The sequence below is a fragment of the Melanerpes formicivorus genome, unplaced genomic scaffold, assembly GCF_026170545.1.
Source record: "Melanerpes formicivorus ecotype bairdi unplaced genomic scaffold, bMelFor1.0.p_v2 SCAF_8, whole genome shotgun sequence".
Classification (NCBI taxonomy): domain Eukaryota; kingdom Metazoa; phylum Chordata; class Aves; order Piciformes; family Picidae; genus Melanerpes; species Melanerpes formicivorus.
The window spans coordinates 17,325,406-17,347,749 of NW_027142360.1; the positions used below are offsets into that span (position 1 = coordinate 17,325,406).

The 22,344-nt window shown below is 43.8% G+C and overlaps 3 protein-coding genes across 8 annotated transcripts in view; 1 reads left to right on the forward strand and 2 right to left on the reverse strand.

Annotated features, from left to right (window-relative positions):
• The window catches only part of LOC137442774 (BPI fold-containing family C protein-like), a 23,469-nt gene extending 20,623 nt beyond the window's left edge, over positions 1-2,846 (reverse strand). The window contains exons 1-2 of the mRNA XM_068141748.1: positions 2,478-2,846; positions 1,947-2,019 (exon numbers count right to left, since the gene is read on the reverse strand). Of these exons, the coding sequence (XP_067997849.1) occupies positions 1,947-2,019; positions 2,478-2,846 (442 nt within the window). The remainder of the gene's footprint in view (positions 1-1,946; positions 2,020-2,477) is intronic.
• FBXO7 (F-box protein 7) lies at positions 2,722-16,833 on the forward strand. 2 transcript variants are annotated; one of them, XM_068142335.1, is made up of 9 exons: positions 2,722-2,966; positions 4,885-5,167; positions 7,683-7,910; positions 9,228-9,369; positions 10,495-10,578; positions 11,777-11,869; positions 12,804-12,980; positions 14,618-14,655; positions 15,039-16,833. In XM_068142335.1, the coding sequence occupies exons 1-9, from the start codon at positions 2,845-2,847 to the stop codon at positions 15,441-15,443; spliced, it is 1,572 nt and encodes a 523-aa protein (XP_067998436.1). In that variant the 5' UTR covers positions 2,722-2,844; the 3' UTR covers positions 15,444-16,833. The 2 variants fall into 2 exon arrangements, with proteins under 2 accessions (XP_067998436.1, XP_067998435.1); XM_068142334.1 differs by lacking the exon at positions 11,777-11,869 and having other exon boundaries at positions 2,745-2,966.
• Positions 16,794-22,344, reverse strand: part of SYN3 (synapsin III) — a 261,375-nt gene continuing 255,824 nt past the window's right edge. For 4 of the 5 annotated variants that reach the window (XM_068142332.1, XM_068142330.1, XM_068142331.1 and 1 more), the window contains one exon: positions 16,794-21,117. In XM_068142332.1, the coding sequence (XP_067998433.1) occupies positions 20,985-21,117 (133 nt within the window). In that variant the 3' untranslated portion in view covers positions 16,794-20,984. The remainder of the gene's footprint in view (positions 21,118-22,344) is intronic. The other variant, XM_068142333.1, reaches the window with a different exon arrangement.

A 22,344-nucleotide genomic window follows, 5' to 3' on the forward strand; every position in this document is an offset into this window, starting at 1 on the left:
CTTTGCAAAGGCACCGTGCTACCAGAGGTTTTCCTAAGCATGGCTTGCCTATAGACACCCTTTATAAGGACTTTCACAGCTTTGGAGCAGAGTTGCCAGAGAACTACTTATCTGTGCCAGGCTGCAAAATAACTAACATTGTTGCAGTGTCTACCTAGAATCGAGTAACAACCATCTGATGAGCTGATGAAAAACTGTATCCATGGAATTCTTGTTCTTGCTCTAGCTTTGCATTCCACACCACCCTCAGAGCTAGAACTGCAAGGGTGCTTTTAAGCTGGTCCCCAAGACACAGGGGAAAAAGTAAGAAATGTTGAGATCTTGAACAGGAATGCAGGAGGCACTACTTGTGATCTGCACAGATACAGACCTGACCCCATCATTTGTGTAGGTCTGTTCCAAGCTGTCTTTGCTATTCTTCCAGTTGTTTGACTCAATCTTGGTGTCTTGTACAATCATTGAGTTACTTTCATGGAGCTGACAGCAACATGAGGCACTCTCTCAACCTATGCAGCATGTACCCTGAATTTGTGTAAATTCAAATCCTGAAAGAAGTCACCATAGATTCCCAGAAGGGGGGTGCAGTAATCTCACTAAGGAAAATCTGACCCCTTTGGTTCATCACAAAACATAGGAAATCTTCCTCTGAGAATCTTCCCCAATAGATGGAGCCTCTTTACTACCCAGAGACATGTGATTGTGGTCTGGCAATGCAAAGGTATCAAAATCTGGTTTTGATATGCCACTTCAAAGGCTTCTGCTCTGCACACAACTCTCAGCAATTCAATACTGAAACAAACCCCCAACAAAATACATCAACAAACAAGCAAAACAATCCAAGAAAACATGGTGGTAGCTAAGCAGGTCTGAAGCAATCTGGCAAACCCCAGAAAACCTATTGAATGGCTGTTTCATGTCACCATGATTTTAATCAGAAACAGACAAGAGCCACATAAGTAAACTTCAGACACTGCTGGAGGTTATCTGCAGCCAGCCAACCTGAAATTGTGTAAAGCAGAGCTCCACTGTGTTAGCTAAGTAGCACTCACATAAAATACCTTTTATGAGTGAAGCTGACCACCATCAAGCTGCAAGTTCAGAGGTTCTTTCCAGTAGCTTTGGTTTGAGCCTCCAGTGGCACACTTAAAATAATGCTTCAGACTTTCACAGGTATCTTGATAATACTCCAGCCTTCATACCCTTCTCTTTCTTGTCTCACATCTTTTAGTGTGACCTTAATCATTCAAAATATTGGAGGGCTTAATATACTCACAAATATATTTACTTGTATGTATCATCAAATACACTCTGTAGTGACAAATAGAGAAAGAAAAATAATGGAAAAGGTCCACTGATTCAGAGATTTATTGTGATACCCAACTTTCACACACACACAAAAGTAAATTCCATAAGGTATGTAACTGAACCAGAGACCTTTACTTTTTATAGGTCTCCTCTGCCACAGGAAGTTGACTGCAGGTCAACAGGACTACAGGCACACTAAGTTTAAAATCATAAAACCACAGAATTGTTTTGTTTGGAAAAGATGGTTATTGTCTCCATTAAACTACATCCCAAAAATTCATCAAGAGAAACCACTAGGGCTATCAGTAAGGGCTTACTTCTTTGGGTTTTATTGATTGTATTTTGCTCTGATCATATGTGGGAGAAAAATCTTCAGCAAAGTACTTGGGAGTTGAGAAATCACATTGTCTTTAATGAACATTCTGAGCTAGTGGTAAAGAGCTTTCTTTGATCACCATACTGCACATTATTTTAATAAATTAGACTTAAAAGGGTGAACTATGCTGAAAGTAAAAATTCTTCTGCATAGCATTTCTTCAAGCTTCTAAGTAGAGAGATTTCTGTAGTATTTTGACACAGTGGCCTTTCCAGCCTGAGATCAACATCATATGGGTCCACTGGAATCTCTTGCCTTCTCATACTAGGGAAGCCTCCTCCAGCATCCCCAAAAAGTGTGGAGTAAGCAGCCAGTGGGAACACAGGAGGTGGCTGGGTCTGGACCAACAGTCAGAGCACATCCATAGCCAACGACAAATGGTCATAATGTTGAAGTAGCAGTGCACTCACTCTGGATTCAACCCTCTTCAAGAGAGGAAATCAGAGGTTTTGAAAGGCATGGTGCTCTTTATCCCTTCTCATGTGTTCTCCTTTCTATGCTCTTTGTCTCTGCCTTGGCTACTTCCTTCCACTCTCATCCTCCATGCAGATTTGGCACCTAGTGGATTTGGCTGAGTTATGTTAACCGCTAGATTATCTAAAAAGTCCTTTCCAATCTGACTCCACGCACTGAAGGGCAGAGAAGCAGCCCAACAAAATCTCTCGACACGCAGGCAGGCAGCCAGTGTGCAGAGATCAGGCATAAACCACCGAGGGGGACAAAGCCATAGCTAAACAGCGGGACAGCAATCTGAATAACTAAGCAGGAGCAACAGCCACCACGGCTTCCCCTCTACTGACAGCAGCAGGAACAAGCGGGACGGCGTTTCCTTCCGGAGCACGCACCGGTTCAGCCTGAGCACCCAATCATCGATGGAGGCAGGGCAGGGCGGCCCTGAGCGCAGGTCACGGCGTGGCACGCCGAGGCACCGAGCGGGCGTGAGGCCGGCGGTACGCTGAGGACACGCCTCAGGTCCCGGGGGCGGTGCCGGACGGGGGCGGTGCCGGGCGAGCTGAGGCGGTGCCGCGCCAACCAAAACAACGCCACACCCCGGCAGCCCTTGCGCCTGCTGTCTACCGACACCATCCGGCCACCATCGCCGCCACCCGGTGGGCTCTGCGGGGGGCGCGAGGTGGGTGCGGAGAGCTGCCGCCGCCTCCGCCATGAAGCTCCGCGTGCGGCTGCAGAAGCGAACGGCGCCGCTGGAGGTGCAGGGGGCGGAGCCAACGCTGGGGGAGCTGCGCGCGCAGCTGCGCGGGGCCTTGCTGCCTGCTTGGGGGTACAGGTAGAGTGCGAAGTGGGGGAGGTGGGGGGGCGGTGGCCGCGTGCGCGCGCTCGGGCTGGCGGGGCTTTACCACGCGAGGAGGGTAGAGGGGCGGAGCGGAGCGGCCCGGCCCGGCCCGGCCCGGCCCAGCCCAGCCCAGCCCATGCCAGACCCCCTTACCCCGCCGTATCAGTGCTGCCCCCTGCCAGGTGGGCAGCGGTGGCGGCCTTGCAGGGCCGCTGAGCGTATGGCTGCTCCTCCGGCCAACCGTGAAGGCGCAGAGAGTGGGTGCTGAGAGAAGGGGACCTGGGCAGCGTGGGGCGAGAGGCATCGTGGCGCGCCGCCGCGTGCGGGGCAAGGCTTGCGCTGCGAAAGCGCGGCGGCCGGTGGATCCGTGTGCGGGGTCCCACCGCGGGGAGCTTAAAAGCTTGTCGGCCTTGAGGTTTTACTCGGTTCACGAGGGCGCGTTGCTAAAGCTCGTGCAACGCTTGGTAACGCCGCCGGTGAGCCCTGTAGCACAGGCCCTGGCGGCAGCGCCGGCGGCGGGACGGCAGGGCACGATGCCTGCGAAGGGTTTTGCTTCCCGGTTTGTTCGTGGCAGAACGGGAAAGTGAAACGCAGGACTGTGAAAGGCGGGTTGCAGCTCGCTCAGAGCTGACTTAAGTTGCTGTATGGGCTTTACGTTACAAAAACGTTTGTAGGCTGCCAGTTTCGCAATTCTGCAGTCGTCCGGAGAATCTGGGGGCTTAGATTCAGTCAGTGTTTTATCTATGAAGAATTTAGGGCAGCCTTCATAGGAGAGTAAGGTCAGCAAAATCAGCTTAGGAAACGCCTGCAGAAGGGGCTTATTTCCTGATGCAATTTTAACGAGTTTGTAGTCACGACCCCGAAATTAGATACGAGCGATACTCCAGCAGTCTGAGCTAGAGAAATCGGGAGCTGCTGCTTGTCTTGCCACAGCAAGTTCTCTAGCTGATAGTGGATAGCTGATTCGGTTCTAACAGACAAGCTGCATTTCTGTTTGGTCTCTATTTTGTAAATGCTTTCTCTGAAGCCTCTTACTGCCCTCATTTGCAACTAGCGTACGGTAGGGCAGCTGCTGACCTTTAGAAACTAATATTTTGCTTAATTGGACAAGTTGGTTGAATCTGCAACACTGCTTTGTTCTTAAATAATTTTGACCAGTAGTTAAAGCTTGTTTTTCTAGGTGTGATACCTTCCAGTTTGAAGGACACTTATTTGCTATCCTTCATAACTGTTTTATGAGCAGTCACTGCAAGTTAAGATATAGAAAGAATAGAATAAACTAGGTTGGAAGAGACCTTTGAGGTCATCGAGTCCAACCTATCATCCAACGCTATCCAATCAACTAAACCATGGCACCAAGCACCCCATCAAGTCTCTTCCTAAACACCTCCAGTGATGGTGATTCCACCCCTCCCTGGGCAGCTCATTTCAATGGCCAATCACTCTTTCTGTGAAAAACTTCTTCCCAACATCCAGCCTAAACCTCCCCTGGCACAGCTTGAGACTGTCCTCTTGTTCTGGTGCTGGTTGCCTGGGAGAAGAGACCAACCCCTACCTGGCTACAACCTCCCTTCAGGTAGTTGTAGACAGCAATAAGGTCTGCCCTGAGCCCCCTCTTCTCCAGGCTAAGCAACCCCAGCTCCCTCAGCCTCTCCTCATAGGGCTTGTGCTCCAAACCCCTCAACCACATAGTTATGGCTACTTAAAATGTATGTGGAAACATGGGGGAAATAGTTTCATGCCATATTCTTTCCTCACTTTTCCATTAATAATTAACCATATATTAAAAGATTCATCCCTGTGGCATAGTACTATTGCAGTAAGTGGTATACCCTTCTTAACTATACCTCTGTGTTGTTACCCAGTTGTAGCCAAACATCTTTACTGCTTTTTCTTCTTTTCTGTTTTGCAGTTCTGATACTGAGTTTTCAATAACCTTGAATAGAAAAGATGCTCTCACAGAAGATGAGAAGACCTTGGCTTCATATGGGATTGTTTCTGGTGATTTGATATGTTTGTTACTAGAAGCAGATGGACAACCCAGCCTTCCTCCTCCTCCTTCCCCACTTCAGAATGGTCATGAGTCATCCACCTTGATCCCCAACAAAAGTCAGGCCAAGAGTCCAAAAGAAGGGCAGAATGAGCAACCTGAGAACCAGAAAGTTCAGGTGGAAGTTCAAAAGAGTGATGAGAGAGTAAGTAGGTTACTTGTTCTGTACAACACTACTGGTTTACCATAGCCTGCTCTCGCAAGCCCTGCTCTCCCGGAGCCAGTGGGAAGGAAAGCAACACAAAAAACCCCTCTGGGTTGTGATCAAGAGTTCACTGGATATGATATGCTGTACAATTTCCTTAGCCTGTTTGCAGAAGAATAGAAACTTAGAAGCTTAGAATCACTAAGGCTGGAAAAGACCTTCAAGATCATCGAGTCCAGCCATAAACCAAATACCATGACCACTAAACCATGTCCTGAAATGCCACATCTACAGCTTCTTGAACACCTCCAGGGATGGTGATTCCACCACCTCCCTGGATAGCCTGTTCCAACCCCTCACCACTCTCTCAGTAAAGAAGTTTTTCCTAGTGTGCAACCTTCTCTGGCACAAATTAAACCCTCATCCACACCAGCTTCACTCCAACCTCATTTCAGGTAGCTGTAGAGAGCAAAAAGATCTCCCCTCACTCAGCCTTCTCTTCTCCAGACTAAACAACCCCAGCTCCTGCAGGTACTTCTCATATGATGCCCTCCAAATCCCTCACCAGTCTTGTTGCTCTTCTCTGGACATGCTCCAACATCTCAATGTCTTTCCTATCCTGTGGTGCCCAGAACTGAACCCAGTACTCAATGCAGCAGAAGCCAGTGATAAAAAGGGTTCCCCCCACCCAAGCCCCCAACCATGCATGCGTCTGCCCAGCAGACTGAACAGGAAGCCTCTCATGTTGCAATCTGAACTTCAAACCCCATGATACTTTGCTCCAGCTAGCACTTGTTGTGAAGCTGGCATGATGGCAGTGTGGTATTGAGTATCAGCAGCAGATTCAACTGAACCCAAGACAAACACAAGCTGTTCTGTCAGCTGCTGTACTATACAGTAGGGAATCTCTTTGGAAAGTTTTGTTCCTTGTATGATATTTAGCCAATTACTTGAATGGAAATATCTCTCCATTCATTGCTAGCTGTGACACTGAAGCTATTTCAGACACCTTGACTTCTTTCAGATCTGACATGGTTGCAAGATTTAGTGGTTTTTCTGGAAGATGTGCTTTCCATAAGGAACTTAGGGAGATGTTTCTTACCTGCCTCTTGTGGTTTGAGCCTTAACTGGGATTTAAGAGCTCAGATGGGGGGGCAAGACTGAGAACTCTTCCCCCACTCCCCTTTCCTCTTTCCCAATCAAAGGAAAAGGGAAGGGGAAAGAATAGGAAAAGATAAGGGAAGTTAAAAAAAGGGGAAAGAAAGGGGGGAAGGAAAAAGGGGAGGAGGTAAATCTACCAAGAAATAATTTGGAGTCAGTTTGGAAGTAGAGAGGTAAAATTTCCTTTAAACAATATATATATATAACCCAATAATAGGAAGGGTTCACAAGGGGTGAGGACAAGGATGAATAGGGAGATATACAAACCCAACAGTCCTTTGGAGAAACATGGATACGGCAGGGACAAAGACCAGGCCTGACCATGTGGCAGACAGCCAGGAAGCCAGCAGCAACTCTTGGTCCTCTCATCCAGGCGAGGCAGGGGCAAGAGAGAGGGAAAAGGTTGCTGTACCCTCCCCTTTAATAGTTTTGCTAGACAGGAAGGGGGAGTGGAACAGACTAACTCGGTTTCCTGGGGTAGGGGGGAATCCTCCGTGGGGGAAGGAAGGATCCAAGTCCACCTGGGTCAGGTTTCCTTAATCCCCAGGGAGAGCAGGGCTCTCTCAACCTCTGCCCTGTCTCAGGATGGGCTAACCCACCACACCTGCCTCAGGGCTGTCTTTCTGAGGAAACTGATTCTGGGTACTGAAGAAATGCCTCAGGCACTACCTGTCAGAAATACCACTGGCATGATGAATGCACGATGCCTTTCTGATGGATTATAACAATTCCCTGTGATTCAGGCCTCCTGCCATTGAGTGAGACCTGCTTGTCTTGTGCATGGAGGTTGTGTTGCTGAGATAGCTTCTGCTAATGCTTTGTAAGTGTACATCTGTATGATGTGTATGCTTCAGGAAGTTTATTTTTTCATATGGCTCAGTGATTTGTTTTCCATGTGACAGTACATACAATAATAAAGCAGGTAACAGCTCCTACCAGCTGCAATTTCTGGGCCCTTTGGTGGATGGAGTCTCCCTAGATGAGACTCTGCATGTACAGTTTAGTGCCATGATCTGTCTCATTATATGATCCTGTCTGTTCTAGTCAGGGAGTTGAGAAGGTGAGAGGAAATGGCCTTACGACAAAGTGAGTGTAGTGGGGTGGTTGTATATACAGTCAAATAATAGAACCCTTTTATGAAGGGCTTGCATTATAAATATAAAAACATTTCAGAAGTTCTGTGTATAACCACAGTCTCCAGCTAGGGTGCTTGAAAATGGAGATGCAGAACTTGCATGAGAATCAAGCAGGGTAGACTTGGTGCCTGTGAGGACTGGAATAAGAAGGCAAGTGATGTGTATGTGTAGAGGTATAATTTTCTGGAAAAAAAGTATTTTTTCCTTTCTCTTTGAAGGCAGGATCCAGCCTAGAATTTCCTTCTGGATTAGTCCCAGAAGACACTGACTTGGAAGAAGGTACAGGTTCCTATCCCTCTGAGCCCATGCTGTGCAGTGAAGCTGCTGATGGTGAAGTACCACATTCCTTAGAGATGCTCTACCTTTCTGCTGACTGTACCAGTGCCACTGATGCCTTGATTGTTCTAGTACACCTTCTCATGATGGAGGCAGGCTACGTGCCTCAGGTGGGTGCACAACCAATCAGGAAACTTCTTGGTCACTATGAGAAAGCTGTGGGAATATCATGGGAATATGTGATACAAAATGCATCTGAAGATCTGCTTTTGGCTTTGTATATATCAGCAACAGAGGCCTCTTCTGTAAATTATCTGACCAGTTAGCCACAAGGCTAAAAGAGTACAGCAGCTTTTAGGTGTGATGAAAGAGAGCTGTCCTTGTCCTTTCAGTCCTTAGCCTCATTAGAACCCAGCTGATAACCTGTTTCTCATTTATACTGTCAAACTTGTGTAGATGTGCTTAGATTATAGCACTTCCTTGAAGCACTGCCTTAAGCATCAGTATCATCTCAATTGAATCCTGTCCAAAAGGTGGTTAACAAGGCCTAGACCTGGTGAAATACTGCCTCCAGTTCTGTATTGTCTTCAATTGTGTTGTTAGGCTTTGGTTCCTCTAACCTGTGGTGGTATCATGCTTGAGCACCTATGGGAGTACCTCTGTACAATGTAAGAATTCACCTTTTCCCCTTAGATTTTCCATTGTATGTTTACTAATGCATTGCTGAACATGCCAAAAAAAACCAACTTGGATCTTAGGGAAGGTGTTTGAATTCTTATATTTCTTCTTGGCAGTGAGGCTAACTAAGCACATGTAGGGGATCAATTTAGGTTTCTGGTTGACCAATACCAGTTCAATAAACCTGCTCCTTTAATTGCCTCCCCATACCCTGAACTACTACCTGAAGAAAATATTTTCCATTGGGAGGAATGTTTGTGTCAGTGGGTAGGCTTGAAAGTAGGAAATATGATTGCTGTGCAGATTCAAGAGGAAAGAGAGTTGGTGCCTGTGGTTGTTGTGTCCTCCTGTGGGACTCCATCTGAACCTTTTCATGCTGAAATTGAAGAATTGTTAGTCCACTGAGCTTGAAATGCATTCAAAAATCTATGATTCTTCCAGCCCTGTCAGACCTTACAAGTTCATAGACAGGGTGGAGTAAATTAGCATGCATACAGGAGATGTCAGAATGCTGGAGCAAGTGAGAGATTGAAGTACATCTCAAAGAAATGGATGTGAGTCTGCTCACTAAACATTTCCTGTGAGGAGCTGGGACAGGACAAAAATATGACTGAACTTCTCCCTATATTTGCTGTTAGTCTTGAGGAAAATAGCTTATAATCATGCAGGTACTGCCTGTATCATAATGCACACTGAGACTAGCTAACATTTGCAAGCAGCATTCTAGCATTTCCTGACTTCTCTTTTTCATACCTTATTCTTTGTGTATTGGTAAAATGTGGCAGTGTGTTATCTCTTCACAATTTTAGGGAACAGAAGCCAAGGCAGTGTCTATGCCAGAGAAATGGAGAGGGAATGGTGTTTACAAGTTGCAGTACACACATCCCCATTGTGAAGAAGGTTCTGCTGGTTTGACTTGTGTGCCTTTAGGAGATCTTGTTGCTATTAATGGTAAGTCAGTCAAGTTTTTATCCTGCATGCACATTGCTAAATGTCACCATTGTTTAGCAAAGAAAAACCTGAATGCTTTTATGCACTCTGTTTGCAATGACACTTCTATTATCCAGATTGCTGATGTGCCAGAGATGACACTTCACAGATATTCTCTACTTCTGTTTCTGTGATCATAACAAATCAAACCTTAGGAGCTTCACCTGGCCTTTTCATTTCAGTCTTGTAAAATCTGTTTCTTATCTCCTATCACAGGAACTTCAGTGTGCAATGGCAAACTTTGGAATAGGCAGATTTTCTCCAGCTTGTGTTCTTTGCAAGACTTACAAACAATATCTGGACTATGAATTCTTTAGCTTTTAATGTATCATCTCTCCTGTAGCACACCAACAGTAACTATGGTCTCAAAATTAATTTAACCTGTTTTGCCCAGAAAACTTAGGGTGGTTGGAGTTTTTTGGTGTGGTTGGTTGTTGCTGTTTGTTTGGTTTTGTTGTTGTTGCTGGGTTTTGTTGATCTTGCTTGTCTGTTTTGTTTGGTTTTGGGCTTCTTTTCATGTTTTATTTAGTGTGTGAGCAATTCCACAGTGTTGCAGAACCAGTGTGAAATTTGGACTTGATATTCCAGTTTAAGGAGATCTTTGGTTTAAAATGTTACATTCATTTGTAGAAATCATAACTGATGATGCCAGTATGTACAAGCATGTAAGTTTTCTTGGCACATGTACACATTCTGATCAAATGTTTTAACCAAGCTAGATTAAAGTTTTAGGACAGTTCAACAACTACCATCCCTGTTGTTTTCATGTAATAGGCTTGTTCAGGCTTTTTCTAGTAAGTATGTCTTTAATGTCTGGGTTATAGTAATGGCTCATTGTATACCTCTTTTAGCTAGAAATGCTTGGGTTTGGTTTCTGGCACCAAGATCTGTCTTTGTTCCCTGCTATTTTAAATGACGCTCCCGAAACTTTTGCCTAGCTGCTCGCTGTAGTTTGCATATTGCTTGAGGGAAAGTGATCAGGGATGAAAATAAAACACCTTGGAAAGATAAATCAGTAACAAAGTGATCTTTGTCATTTCACAGTGGTTTACATTTTTGAAATGTTTTGTTTGGTTTTGTTTGCAGCAACACTAAAAATAAACAAAGAGATTAAAGGTGTTAAGAGGATACAGCTACTGCCGGCGTCCTTCGTTTGCTTTCAGGAGCCAGGTATGATTGAGCTGTGGTATTCATAGTAGTAAACTGAAAAGTAAGGAAGTCACACAGTGAGTAAGGATATTCTTCAGTAGAAGACCAAACAGGTGAAGAATAGCAAACCAAACCAAACCAGAAAAAAGCCAATAAAAACCCAACCAATCTTCCCTGCCAAACCTCCCTATGGTTACCATTTAGGTGAATCATAGCTTTGTGATTAAAGGAATTCAGAGTGCAGACATTTTCTCAGCTTTTGCTGTTGAAACTGTTTGAATTTGAATAACTGTGTATGGAAAGAACCTTGCAAAGCTGGAGTCATCTTTTGCCCAAAATTCCCATTATTTGTGAGTTCCTAAGCACATGAGTGAATTCCTGGGACATCTGTGCTGGATTATATCCCTTTCCTGCCTGGCAGTTCAGGACTTCAGAGACTGGTGCTTGGTCTAATGGAAGGTGTCCCTGCCCATCATGGGGATTGGAAGTAGATGATCTTTAAGGTCCCTTCCAGCCCAAACCATGCTATGGAACTATGATGGTACCTACACTCTTGTTATGTGACTGTACTTGCGTTCTTTTTGTCAGAAAATGTGCTGACCACACATCTCTCTCCAGAGTGCCAAACTTAGAGGTGAAATTAAGGCAGAGGAAAAGAGGGCTGATAGCTGTGGATCCTTGTGAGCACAGACCTGACTAGCTTTTTGTTCTCTGAAGTTCATGAACTGCATTGTTGGCAGTTAAGGCTGACTTTGTGTCCTGGGTAGCCCCAGCCACTGATGTACAAGTCTAAGAGGATTTTGAAGAATTAGCTGAGCTTTGAAATGTCTGATAAAACATCTGGGTCTTCTAGCTTCTATCTTTGAGAACAGAAGGGGAAAAGATTCCTATCAGAAAAATTACTATTGAAGGCTTTTACAGCATAGGTGCATGTTACACATGAGCTTTGAAATCTGACAAAGGAAGCTCTGACAGCTTGAGAGCATTTCTCTTAATGGTGTTTTTTAAGGCCAAAGGGAAGCCTAGCCTGACTGTGGAACCTCTTTGCTGATGGATTGCTTGTTGCATGATTGTTACATTCTTGCTGCAGAGCTGCTCCCATCGCGATGATGAGCAGATTACAGTTCTGTTTACAAGACAACCATAATTTTTGCTATTTGATATTTTCTACATTATAATCTCCTGAAGTTGAGGTTTTTTGCCTCTCTTTTTGTGATAGAAAAGGTTGCAGGTGTTTACAAAGACCTTCAGAAGTTATCCCGTCTCTTCAAAGACCAGTTGGTTTACTCTCTTCTGGCTGCTGCCCGACAAGGTGAGGGAAAATAATTACAGCTAGAGATGGCACTTGTGTTTTGGAGGATGGAAAGAAGGAGGTCTCACTAAAGTCTTGTAGGAAAAGTGTTAGGAACAGCTGTTGAGTGATTGGTATGTAAAGAGTAAGCATAAAGGAATGTATACATCTTAAATTATAGTAATCTTTCTGTCTGAGAAAATATTAATAAAAGAATGGTTTATTTGGTTTAATTTTTGATTAGTTTCACTGAAGAGATTGAAGTGGCTGCTTTCCATGCTTAGTGATGAGAAAATCATACCACAATAATTACATGGCAGTAGTTCTGTAGTTTTAATCCATTTCTTTGTCAAAGCAGAAAAATTTATATAGCATCATATTTGGAAGGGTAACCCCAGGAATGATCTTCTCAGTAACCAGTCATTGAGGGCTTGGAAAGGATGGTAGGAAGTAACCTAAGCTGGTGTTTGTGGAGCAGTAGGAAGCCGTGCTTTCCATATAGGTATTGCCATAAAAGGCCTCAGATCTGTATACTGAAGACTATTCAATGGAATTCCCTCTAGACTTCAGCGTGGGAAGGTTTTATGTGAAGCATGTGCACTATAATTAACGTTGGTTTCTGTGGGCTCAAGGAATTGGGCAGGTCTCTTTTTCTTTGCTTATTCCTTTGTTCTGTAGCCTATAAACATAGTTAGGTGTGTGGAATGTTTCTTAGGCTTACAGTGACTAAAAGTGGTCAGTAAGAAATGCCATTTGCCCTAATTTTTGCACTCTGTAAATAGTTGCAAGAGATCTCTTTTATAAGAAGTCACATCACAATGCTTTCCGAGAAACGTGGTGTAACTGGGGCATCAAAGGGAAATGGCCTAAAGGAAAGATTATGATGTCCATCCTTTCTTCTAAGGTCTTTAGAAGTAGAGTAATTTAATGCTTTTTTTTTTTCCCCACTTTGTAGCTCTGAACTTGCCAGATGTGTTTGGGTTAGTGGTGCTTCCTCTTGAGCTCAAGCTTCGGATTTTCAGGCTGCTGGATGTCCGTTCGCTTCTCTCTCTCTCTGCTGTTTGCCATGATCTTTACGCAGCTTCAAACGACCAGCTTCTGTGGAGGTTCATGTATCTGCGAGATTTCCGAGGTAATGCTGAGACACATCTTTTTCCTAGTTACATTCTCGTGTGAACAGAGGCATTAGATCTGACAGATCTTGGTAAGAAGCCCCTCAGACAACCATTTCTGAGTTTTAAACACTGTGAGTCAGTGCTGTCTATTTGTGATGCTAACCAGTACAGCTGGGCAGGTGTCATTCAAGTGGATACAAAGCTATCTGCCATGAAAATTGGTGACAATCTGCTGAGCTGTTACTGATGGACCATATAGTTCTTGCCCTGGTGTAGTGCAGACTTCCCGTGTCTCCATTTGTTTCCCTGGCTGCCACCTTGTACTGGCTGTTGTAGATACAAAGAAGTAGAGAGAGGAGATAGTCCTGCTATTGTCTCTCAAGAGATTGAAGAAATAAGGTGATGAAGCAGAAGTTCTGTTAGAAATCAGTGATGGGGATATTTCTGGGATTTAGAATAGAATTAACCATGTTGGAAGAGACCTTTGAGATCATCGAGTCCAGCCTATCATCCACCACCATCTAATCAACTAAACTATGGCACCAAGCACCCCATCCAGTCTCTTCCTAAACACCTCCAGTGATGGTGACTCCACAACCTCCCTGGGCAGCCCATTGCAATGGCCAATTATTTTTTCTATGAAGAACTTCCTAACATCTAGCCTAAACCTCCCCTGGCACAGCTTGAGACTGTCCTCTTGTTCTGGTGCTGATTGCCTGGGAGAAGAGACCAACCCCCAGCTAGCTACAACCTCCCTTCAGATAGTTGTAGACAGCAGTAAGGTCTGCCCTGAGCCTCCTCCAGGCTAAGCAGCCCCAGCTCCCTCAGCCTCTCCTCATAGGGCTTTTCTCTAGTGTTATAAATGGGCTGCACAGGAAAATGCCTAAGTTTCTTGTGAGAGATGTTTTATTACAAAGCAGAAGCAAGCAAGCAGGAGGAAAAAAAAAGGAGAGAAATGACGTGCCGGGCCACGGAGACTTCCCCCCACAGATACCTCCAGTCTCTGCCAAAAAGCATCTCACAAATACTATCTTTTCTTTATATAGCTACACCACCTACATATGCATGCTTATGCTTAATAGAAGGCAGGGACATGATAATGAGTTCTAGCATCTTCTTGGGCTTCTTGAGCATGCGTCTTCTTTGTGGTAGGGGTCTCAGATGAGGCAGGGGAGGTCTTTCTCCTGCATCCTTTGAAGAGCCACATCTTCTCACACAAGTACAGCTGCAGCACAGGACTTATCTAAGGTAAACATTCTGTGGTCCTGAGAAAGTTGGCATGAGGTTCCTGTCTGAAGCCAAAACAATCTGAACATTTACCCTCTGTTCTCAAAACAAACCAACTGCCACTACCCCCCCTGAACACTGCATTCTGTGACACAAATCACAAACCGCTACTGCATTTATAACAGCTACTTACGTAGTAAGTTTTGTAGCTAGTACTTGATACAGAATTGGTGTACAAGTGGATTGCCCATTGAATGGTCCTGGAGCTTTATATTATTTTTATCTATGAAAAATGTTGTGAACAAAAGGTTATTGTTTAATTTCCTGATTGTTCTGCAAGTTCTGACAAAACTGTGGGCATCCATGGCATAAACACTCCCTAGAAATAAAACAGGTTGCTTGCTTTAATTATTCCTTCTCTTTGTAGATCCTGTTACAAGGCCTCGTGACACAGACTGGAAAGAAGTAGGTGGCTTTTTAATATGATCTCTCTGAAATTAGTCTCTGTTGGCTAATTTGAGGATAAAACACAGATTTTTTTTTTGGGAGGCAGTAGCATTGAGTTAAATTTTATTTGTAAAGTGTTCTGTGTGCATATTTTGGTCAGAGTAGAAGAGAACAGCATCAACAAGACATGTGGTGCATTCCCAAATCATGGGGTAGAGGTCTTCCAGAGATGATGTATTTAGTCTTTGGCAGGGAAGCTGCTATTCTGGGTTCTAGTCTGGTGAGCAGTACTGGTCTGAGAAGTGCTGTGGAACTGACTGCAATTGCTGGAGCTGGGACTCAAAGCGCTTGCAGAGCTTTAAAATGTCTTCTTTTTTTGTTTGTTTCTTTTCTGTCTGCAGCTATACAAGAAAAAGTTAAAGCAGAAGAAGGAGGCCCTGAGATGGAGGCACACGATGTTTCTGCCCCCTACACCTCATCCAATCCCCTTTCATCCCAACCCATTCTATCCTAATCCTTTCCCTCCTAACCCATTTCCGTCAAACCCTATCTATCCCCCAATGATCATTGGTGGAGAATACGATGAGAGACCAACACTTCCATATGCTGGAGACCCAATTAACTCACTCATTCCAGGCCCAGGAGAAGCACCAGGCCAGTTTCCTCCATTCAGACCACCTTTTGACCCAATTGGTTCCTTGCCTGGAGCAAACCCTACACTTCCAGGACGAGCTGGTCCCAGTGAGAGGTTTCCACCTAGACCTAGCCGGGGCCGCCCCATGGACATTCGCCGTGCATTCATTTGATTACTGATTTTCCTTCAGTTAGTTTTCTAGTCCCTGAGCTTGCTTTCTAACTGCAGGCGATTGCAAATCCCAGGCACTAACATCTGCCTCTTCAGATTGGGGCAACAACACATGTGCATGGTAATGTTTCAACCACAAAAGCTGGGTTTGTTTTGTGCTCTGATAGTACTGTACCAGCTGGCAATGGCACAGAGCTACAACTTAGAGCAGTTTGTTCTGCACACACATCTCCCCATCCCAGTTAAGATCATCTGTGAAGTGCTAGAGACCAGAAGGGTACCAGTCAGATACTTGCTGCATCAGATAAAGAGCACTTTAAATACAAACGATGTACTTGTCTGTGTTATTTGAAGAGTTTTATTAAATTGCCAGGAAAAAAGTTGTTTCAAATCTACACCTGGCTTAATAATCTTTATTACCAAAAAGCAATCTACAGTGTTCCACTTAGAACAGGATCTTACCACTGTTACAGTAGATGAGGGTAGAAACTTGCAAAGATGACATTTCTTTAATGTTTTATTAGGTAAAAAGAAGTTTTATATTGTTACTTAATACACAAAGAATAGAGGGAAGGGAATTTTCTTTACGATAGAAATATTGGAACACAAATCAGTTCATTTTACGACAACTGGGTAAAGTCATGCTACAGTGCAACTCGGAAGTCTGAAGCAGAGCAGTTTTACAAAGAACTAGCAGCAAAACTTGGTTTTTTTTCTTGTTGACTTTGCAAATAAAGAGCTTTAGTACATGGCTGCGTTTGCTGTGTGTGAACTAAAAAGGGTGCAGAAATAAATCTTTTCTCCTGCCTAACTGGAGTAATTACCTAGGCTCACCTGCTTGCAGTGGAAATGGAACCATAGCAGGAGAAGCAGAATGATTTCTCGCTTTACTGCAGGATTAATTCCATACTTATGTATTGAAATGTACTTTGCCAGGAGGAAGTGTGTTGTAGGATGTTATGAGCACCTTTCAAGTGTTCTCTTATTAACAAATGAGCAACTAACAAGACCACTGTTAAAAGTCTGATGAGATGTGCAGTCTGATGCTGGAGCTCAATTAAAGGAAGACTAGAATGACAAAACTGCTAGAACTTGTCATGTCTTACATCTTTTTTGTAAGATGGGTTGATTTTAGTGTTTCTGTAAAAGTAAATGGTGTTGATGACTGTTGTGACAGCTGATAATATTTTCTGAAATCTTGCAATTCCAAGAATGGCAATGGAGTGACATTTCCTGTTAAACACAAGCTATATCAGTAATACTTACATGCTGATATTTTCAGTGCTTAATCTTCTTGTTTTGTATAACATCAGCTGACTTCAGTGTGGTCAGGAAGTTCTGCTATTGACTCCAGTGGAAGTAAAATACAATCCTTTATTTTGCTGTCAGAAGTTGTATTGCTTCTTTCTTCCCTTTTCTACTTCACAGCAATGGCATCCCGGTGCAAATCCTGATGTAATCAAAACACCTAAGAGTGCATTTGTAGTCTGGGGACAGTGGTTTCTTTTCAGTAACATTTGAGTGTTTGTTTCTGAAGAGATGAACTCAACCTTTTTACAGTCCACTGCTAAGTGACCTGAAGATAATCCTTCCTTTTCTTCATTGTTGCTTCATGCTGTAGTGAAGGTATGGTAAGCCAAAGATAAAGGAATCTGAGCTACCCTGAACTGTCAAGCTCCCTAAAAAGGAATTCCCTTTATTCATAGATTATGAAATACCAAGTGACTATCTGAAGACCAACAGTATAAAATTGGAAGAGAAAACAGGGCCTAGTTTTCAACTACCTGCTTATTTTATTTGCCAGCTCCTAAGTCAGGTATGTGTGTTACTGCTGTTGGTGCACTCTATGGAAGAGAAATCACGGAAGATTAAATGCCTGATGATGGGCATTTCTTACCTGTACTGTTCTCTGTGTCCAGCACCGTTAAATACTTGCTGCAGACAGTCACTTGAAAGTAGGTAACTCTTGTCCTTGGCTTTTCCATTCGTTGTTTTATCTTATTCATGAAACCTGAACCAACCAGGTGAAGTAGTGGGGTCATATGCAGGGTGTAAGGTCATATACCTCCCTGTGATTAGTGAAGAAGACACTGCTGCAGTTATGAGCAGGGCTGATATTCTTTATAAAAAAAGCTTTTTAGTTGGATGAGAACATAAGTGACATTCCTTTTGAAATACCTCATCTAGGTATTACAAGAAAGTCAAGGTGTCTCAGTTGAAATCAGAATGTAAACTAGTTTTCCAGGTGGTGGAGATGAGTGGGTGTCTTAGGTGTATCCCAGCTTTTTTCCTTTTTTTGGGGGGGGGGGGGGGAGTGGGCTGGATCCAAACACACAAATCTGTTCATGTTTCCTGGCTTCCATGTGAAGAAAATTAAAGCTTGCAGGACAAAAAGCTTTGACCAAGTGCTCAGTTTTCACAGCTGTGTGAGAGGGATCCCAAGGCATGGTGTAGGGCACATCTGCCCTATGATTCCAATGTAACATATTCACCAACTTTGTGTTATCTTTTTACTGTCCCTAACTCTAGCTATTCTATTTAGGTACCCAGATACCTCTTGGGTATACCTTAGTTCCCCATATAAGTGGAGGATATACCCTTTGCATTCCCACTCTCTCATGCTTTCTTAGATTGTAGGGATATTGGAATAGAAACCCTGCACCAAAAGTTGTAACCTGAATAGATGGTGATCCATTTGTGCATCTCCTGCTAGCCACAACATTTAGTATGTGAACATCATAGTTGGAGATATAGGTGTCCTGCAGAACATTTATAGGACACAATATAGAGATTCATCACTTTAACTTGGGAAATCAACTCTGTTTTCATTAAAGCACTTCTGGGCATAGAACTGAAGATGCTTTTCAGGAACTATAGGAGTAACCAAGTTCAGCTGAGAGTGCCTGTTACTTTTACTTGTGTTTTGGAAGCTGGAGCTAGGAGGAAGGGAGGTACCATTCTGTTTGCTTGTCCCTTGAAAGCTGACAGCTGAGACCTTACAGCCAAATGAAGAGATCTAAGTCACTGCTGGATATCAAGTCAACAGTGTTATCCTGTTACTGTGGTCCAGTGGAGAACAGCCCTGCTGTGTTCAAATGCAGCATCAGCAAATGATCCAACTGTTGTGGTGTCTGTGCTGAACCAAGGTTGATTTATGGGGCCTGGCCTTAGTCACTAGGTTCTTATGTTTTTGTGTAAGTTGTGCTGGTAAGAGAGATATAAAAAGATTCAGGGGATAGAGCAATTGAGGATTCTGGCAGTAAACTTCTATCTATGCATCTCTAGTGACCATTTAGTAGAGAAAGGCATAAACCATGCTGAGGGAAGTGTTACAGAAGGAAATCCTCTCCCACTAGGGTTGCATTACCTCTTCTCCATATAGTGGAGCCTGTTAATCTGCTATGGTTTTTGCCAGTGGGATGGTGCTTGCTCAGAGCTGTTTGTCACTCTTTTATTGCTTCTGGAGACTGCAAAACAGCTACGTTGTAAACTGTTTAGCAGACCTGGAAGGACAACAGAGAACTAAAGAAGATAAATCAGCAGAGAATAAGGTGGTTCTGTAATACTGAACTTGAGGTATAAATCATTGATCCAGATGAGTCTCTTGAGAGCCTTGCAACCTGGAAAAGCTGTGCTGTTACTTGACTGAAAGTGCACAGGTCACAAAAGCCATTTTATGTGTAATGGCCTGCTCAAGGGTAGGTCTTACAAGCCCCATATGACTGTGTTGGATTTAGATATTCATTACAGGTGCTATGCAGGAAGGAATTCTGTGTTTGCCTTCATTCCCACCAGTGAATCGTAAGATCCAAGACGGCAAATGCTGCTGTTGCTTTTGCTGCTTTGTGGATCTGACTAAGTGACAGCAGAGATCTGTGCTATTGACTCAAATGTTATTAACTTACTGACCTCTCTGCTTCCCTGGGCATTCTGAAGTGTCATTGAGGTGAAGTTGCTAAGGGAAGCACAAATGCGCAAGTCTGGCCTTCAACCTGTATGTGAGGTTTGTGACTGAAGTACTTGACAAAACTTGAAGAAAAGTTGAGGAGGTGGGATGAGAACTGGTGCCTGCATTAAGTGTTTTATAAATAGATCTAGCAGGGCAGAAGGGGCAGGTTCTCAGCTGGCAGAAATAGGCGCAGACTGATATGCCCATGGTGGTTGTTTCAATGGTGAATGCAGCTTGTGTCATTCCTGGGTTTTGCCGTGGCCCTGTGCAAGATTCACTTTGTGTTGCAGGCTTACAGAAAAAGCACACCTGGCAAAGTTCCATCTCTGTCTTCTCTGGAAGAATAATTCTTGGGGGTGGTTGGGGAGTACTGATACTGATCATTGTCTGTTTGGGACAATCCCATACATGGCCTTCCATGGTTTAGTGTCTCTGGATGGACCCCAGCTTATCTTATTTGTGAAGGATAGTTTTCTTGTTCTATTGCAGGTTTGCCACCTTGCATTCATTTTGCACTCACCCCAGTGAAGTCCATGGGAGTTCAAGAAGGGAGACAGGATTTTGCTCCATCTCTCTGTCCATTTGGTATTATGGAACACTCAGCAGACAAGTCTGTGCACTTCATCAGCTCTGCTATTAATTAAGCATGTTCCTGGGGGACATACTTAGCCAGATGTGATCAAGACACCAAAGTGCTTGGAGTTTAGCTGGAATTTAGCTGGGGTTTATCTGGAATTTGTGTGAACAGTGAACATGAACTTTGGTGTTTCCAAGGGCAGGGGAATAAGTTGTTTTTTTTGTGTGGAAGGTTCATTTCTCAGGTTATTTTTGAGCTAAGGCTACAGGGTTAGAACATGACATTTTCCTCTTAGAACTCAGGAGTCACGTGCAAGGGACATAAATACAAGGCATGAAATGGGATGTTTTATCTGCTATGAGCAGAGTGATCTGGAATAAACTATCAGTCCATCTGGATGACCTGCTCATGTGATCTTTGGTGCTTGCTAATGCCTGGTACTGCATTTACTTTGAATGTAGCTTTTGCTCTGAAAAGTGACTTCTTACAAAGTTGGTATTGTGAAGTTCCAGAGTTCACTGTGTTTCCATGCTCAAACATGCTCAGTTTATCAGTCACTGAATACTTATTCTTCACTCTGTCTTTGCACATGTGTTTCTGAAACAAACCTATATATATATTTTTAGCTCAGTCTCAATGAGGAATCAGTAATTAGAAGTTAGCAGTTGTATTGACTATCTACAAATCAAAATGGATTCTATTTTACACTGTTGTGACTGTTGACTCCACAGGGGTTAGCAAGAGTAAAATTTACTTTACAACTCAGTCATTTGAATAGATGTGATTCTGATTATGCACAAAACCCAATGGAAATAGTGCCACTTTAATGCAGTCAGTTTTCAGACCGTTACTAGAATATTTTCTTTGTATTAAAACAACTATAATTTTCCAAATTCCCTTTACCCAGGTGTTAACTGTAAATCGCTGGGTATCACTGGGAGTATTCCAGGATGACATCAGTTATGTTGCTAGGAAGAGTGAGGCCTGGCAAAAGCACAGATCCAGCTGCAGGGCTGTTAATCGGAAAACAGGCTAGCGAATGATTTCCTCAGGTTGCGGATAGTCTCAGCTTTTGCTTCGTCCTCGTTGGCATTTCCCCGCTGAGTTGACTCAGATATGCTGAATGTGTTTGTCAGGGACTGCGATTTGCTGAAATGGAAAACAGAGGTCAGGCTCAGCAGGAGAAGGTGGCAGTTCAAAGCTGGTTGCTGATGCTTTGTGTTCCATCACACAAACAAATTCAAGGATAAAAGCCAAGGTTAGCAAGGAGAATCTCCATATGCTAAGACATCCTGGAATGGGGGAAGGCCGTGGGGGTGGATGAGGATGGGGCATGGGTAGGTGGCTCCAATATCACAGTGCAGACTAGGAAGTGTGTACGAAAACATCTGACTAAAAGTATGCAACTGCCGTTAGGTGATGCTGTTGTGAGGAACAGTTAAGTCATTTCACTACTCCTACAGAAGAATGGATTCATACCAAGGGCCAGCTGCCTCTCATCACCAGTGCCGTGAATGATGGTCCTGTCTTTTCAGATGTGGCAGCATGAGAGCTTCACCAAGTTGGTTGCCTGCAATGTGTGCAGTTGCTTGCTCTCCCTGGCATGTCTGTCCTTACTGACAGCTGTGTTATGCAGGTCTTTTGGTTGACTGCACTGCTCCCATTGGCTTTGTATCTATTAGTGTTTTAAGTTGAGATTAGGACTATGCTTTTGAAGTAAATCTCCCACGTTTCCCTTTTACCATGCTTTGTCCCCAAGTGGTTTCTCCTGATCAGTAATAGGTATTCAGCACAAAACCAGACCAAATTAAAATACTTACAACTAACAGTTTGATCCGTAAGTACACTGCTCTTGCCTTGCTAATGCAGACATCATTACTGATAGCCTGCTCCAGAACATTACTCCTCTTCTGTAGAGAAACTGCCTTTTGGTTCCTAGCCTGTAATTTTTTCTGGACTACTCATACCACTTTGCTCTTGTGTCAGCACCAAACATTTTTTTCACCAATCTTTCCTGCCGTGGTGCCAGACAGATATGCTCCATGAAGGGTGGCAGAAAAGGTTCCTAAAAAAAAATTCCACAACAATTCAGTGGTGGAGAGCATAAACATAGTCACTAACTGGAATGTTACATACATGAATAGTGCCACTTTCACCAGGCATTGGGCCCCTGTGCCATTTTGCTACTAATTGCAAAAAATTGCCACTAAAGAACCTTGTGTGGTTTTTGCATTCAGGGAACATGAAGGAATGACTCTTGCTGAACTTTCTGGTCAATAACCTGCTGGAGTATACATGCTGCTGGGAAGGTAGTGGTTGTGTTGCTGTGCCTGGGGTAGACCATACAATTAATAACGAGCACATGGAAAAGAGTAC

Coding starts and splice junctions, on each gene's coding strand:
- FBXO7 (XM_068142335.1), top strand. CDS start 2,845: ATGAAGCTCCGCGTGCGGCTGCAGAAGCGAACGGCGCCGCTGGAGGTG. Junction 5,168..7,682: donor TTCAAAAGAGTGATGAGAGA/GTAAGTAGGTTA, acceptor TTCTCTTTGAAG/GCAGGATCCAGCCTAGAATT. Junction 10,579..11,776: donor CGTTTGCTTTCAGGAGCCAG/GTATGATTGAGC, acceptor TTTTTGTGATAG/AAAAGGTTGCAGGTGTTTAC.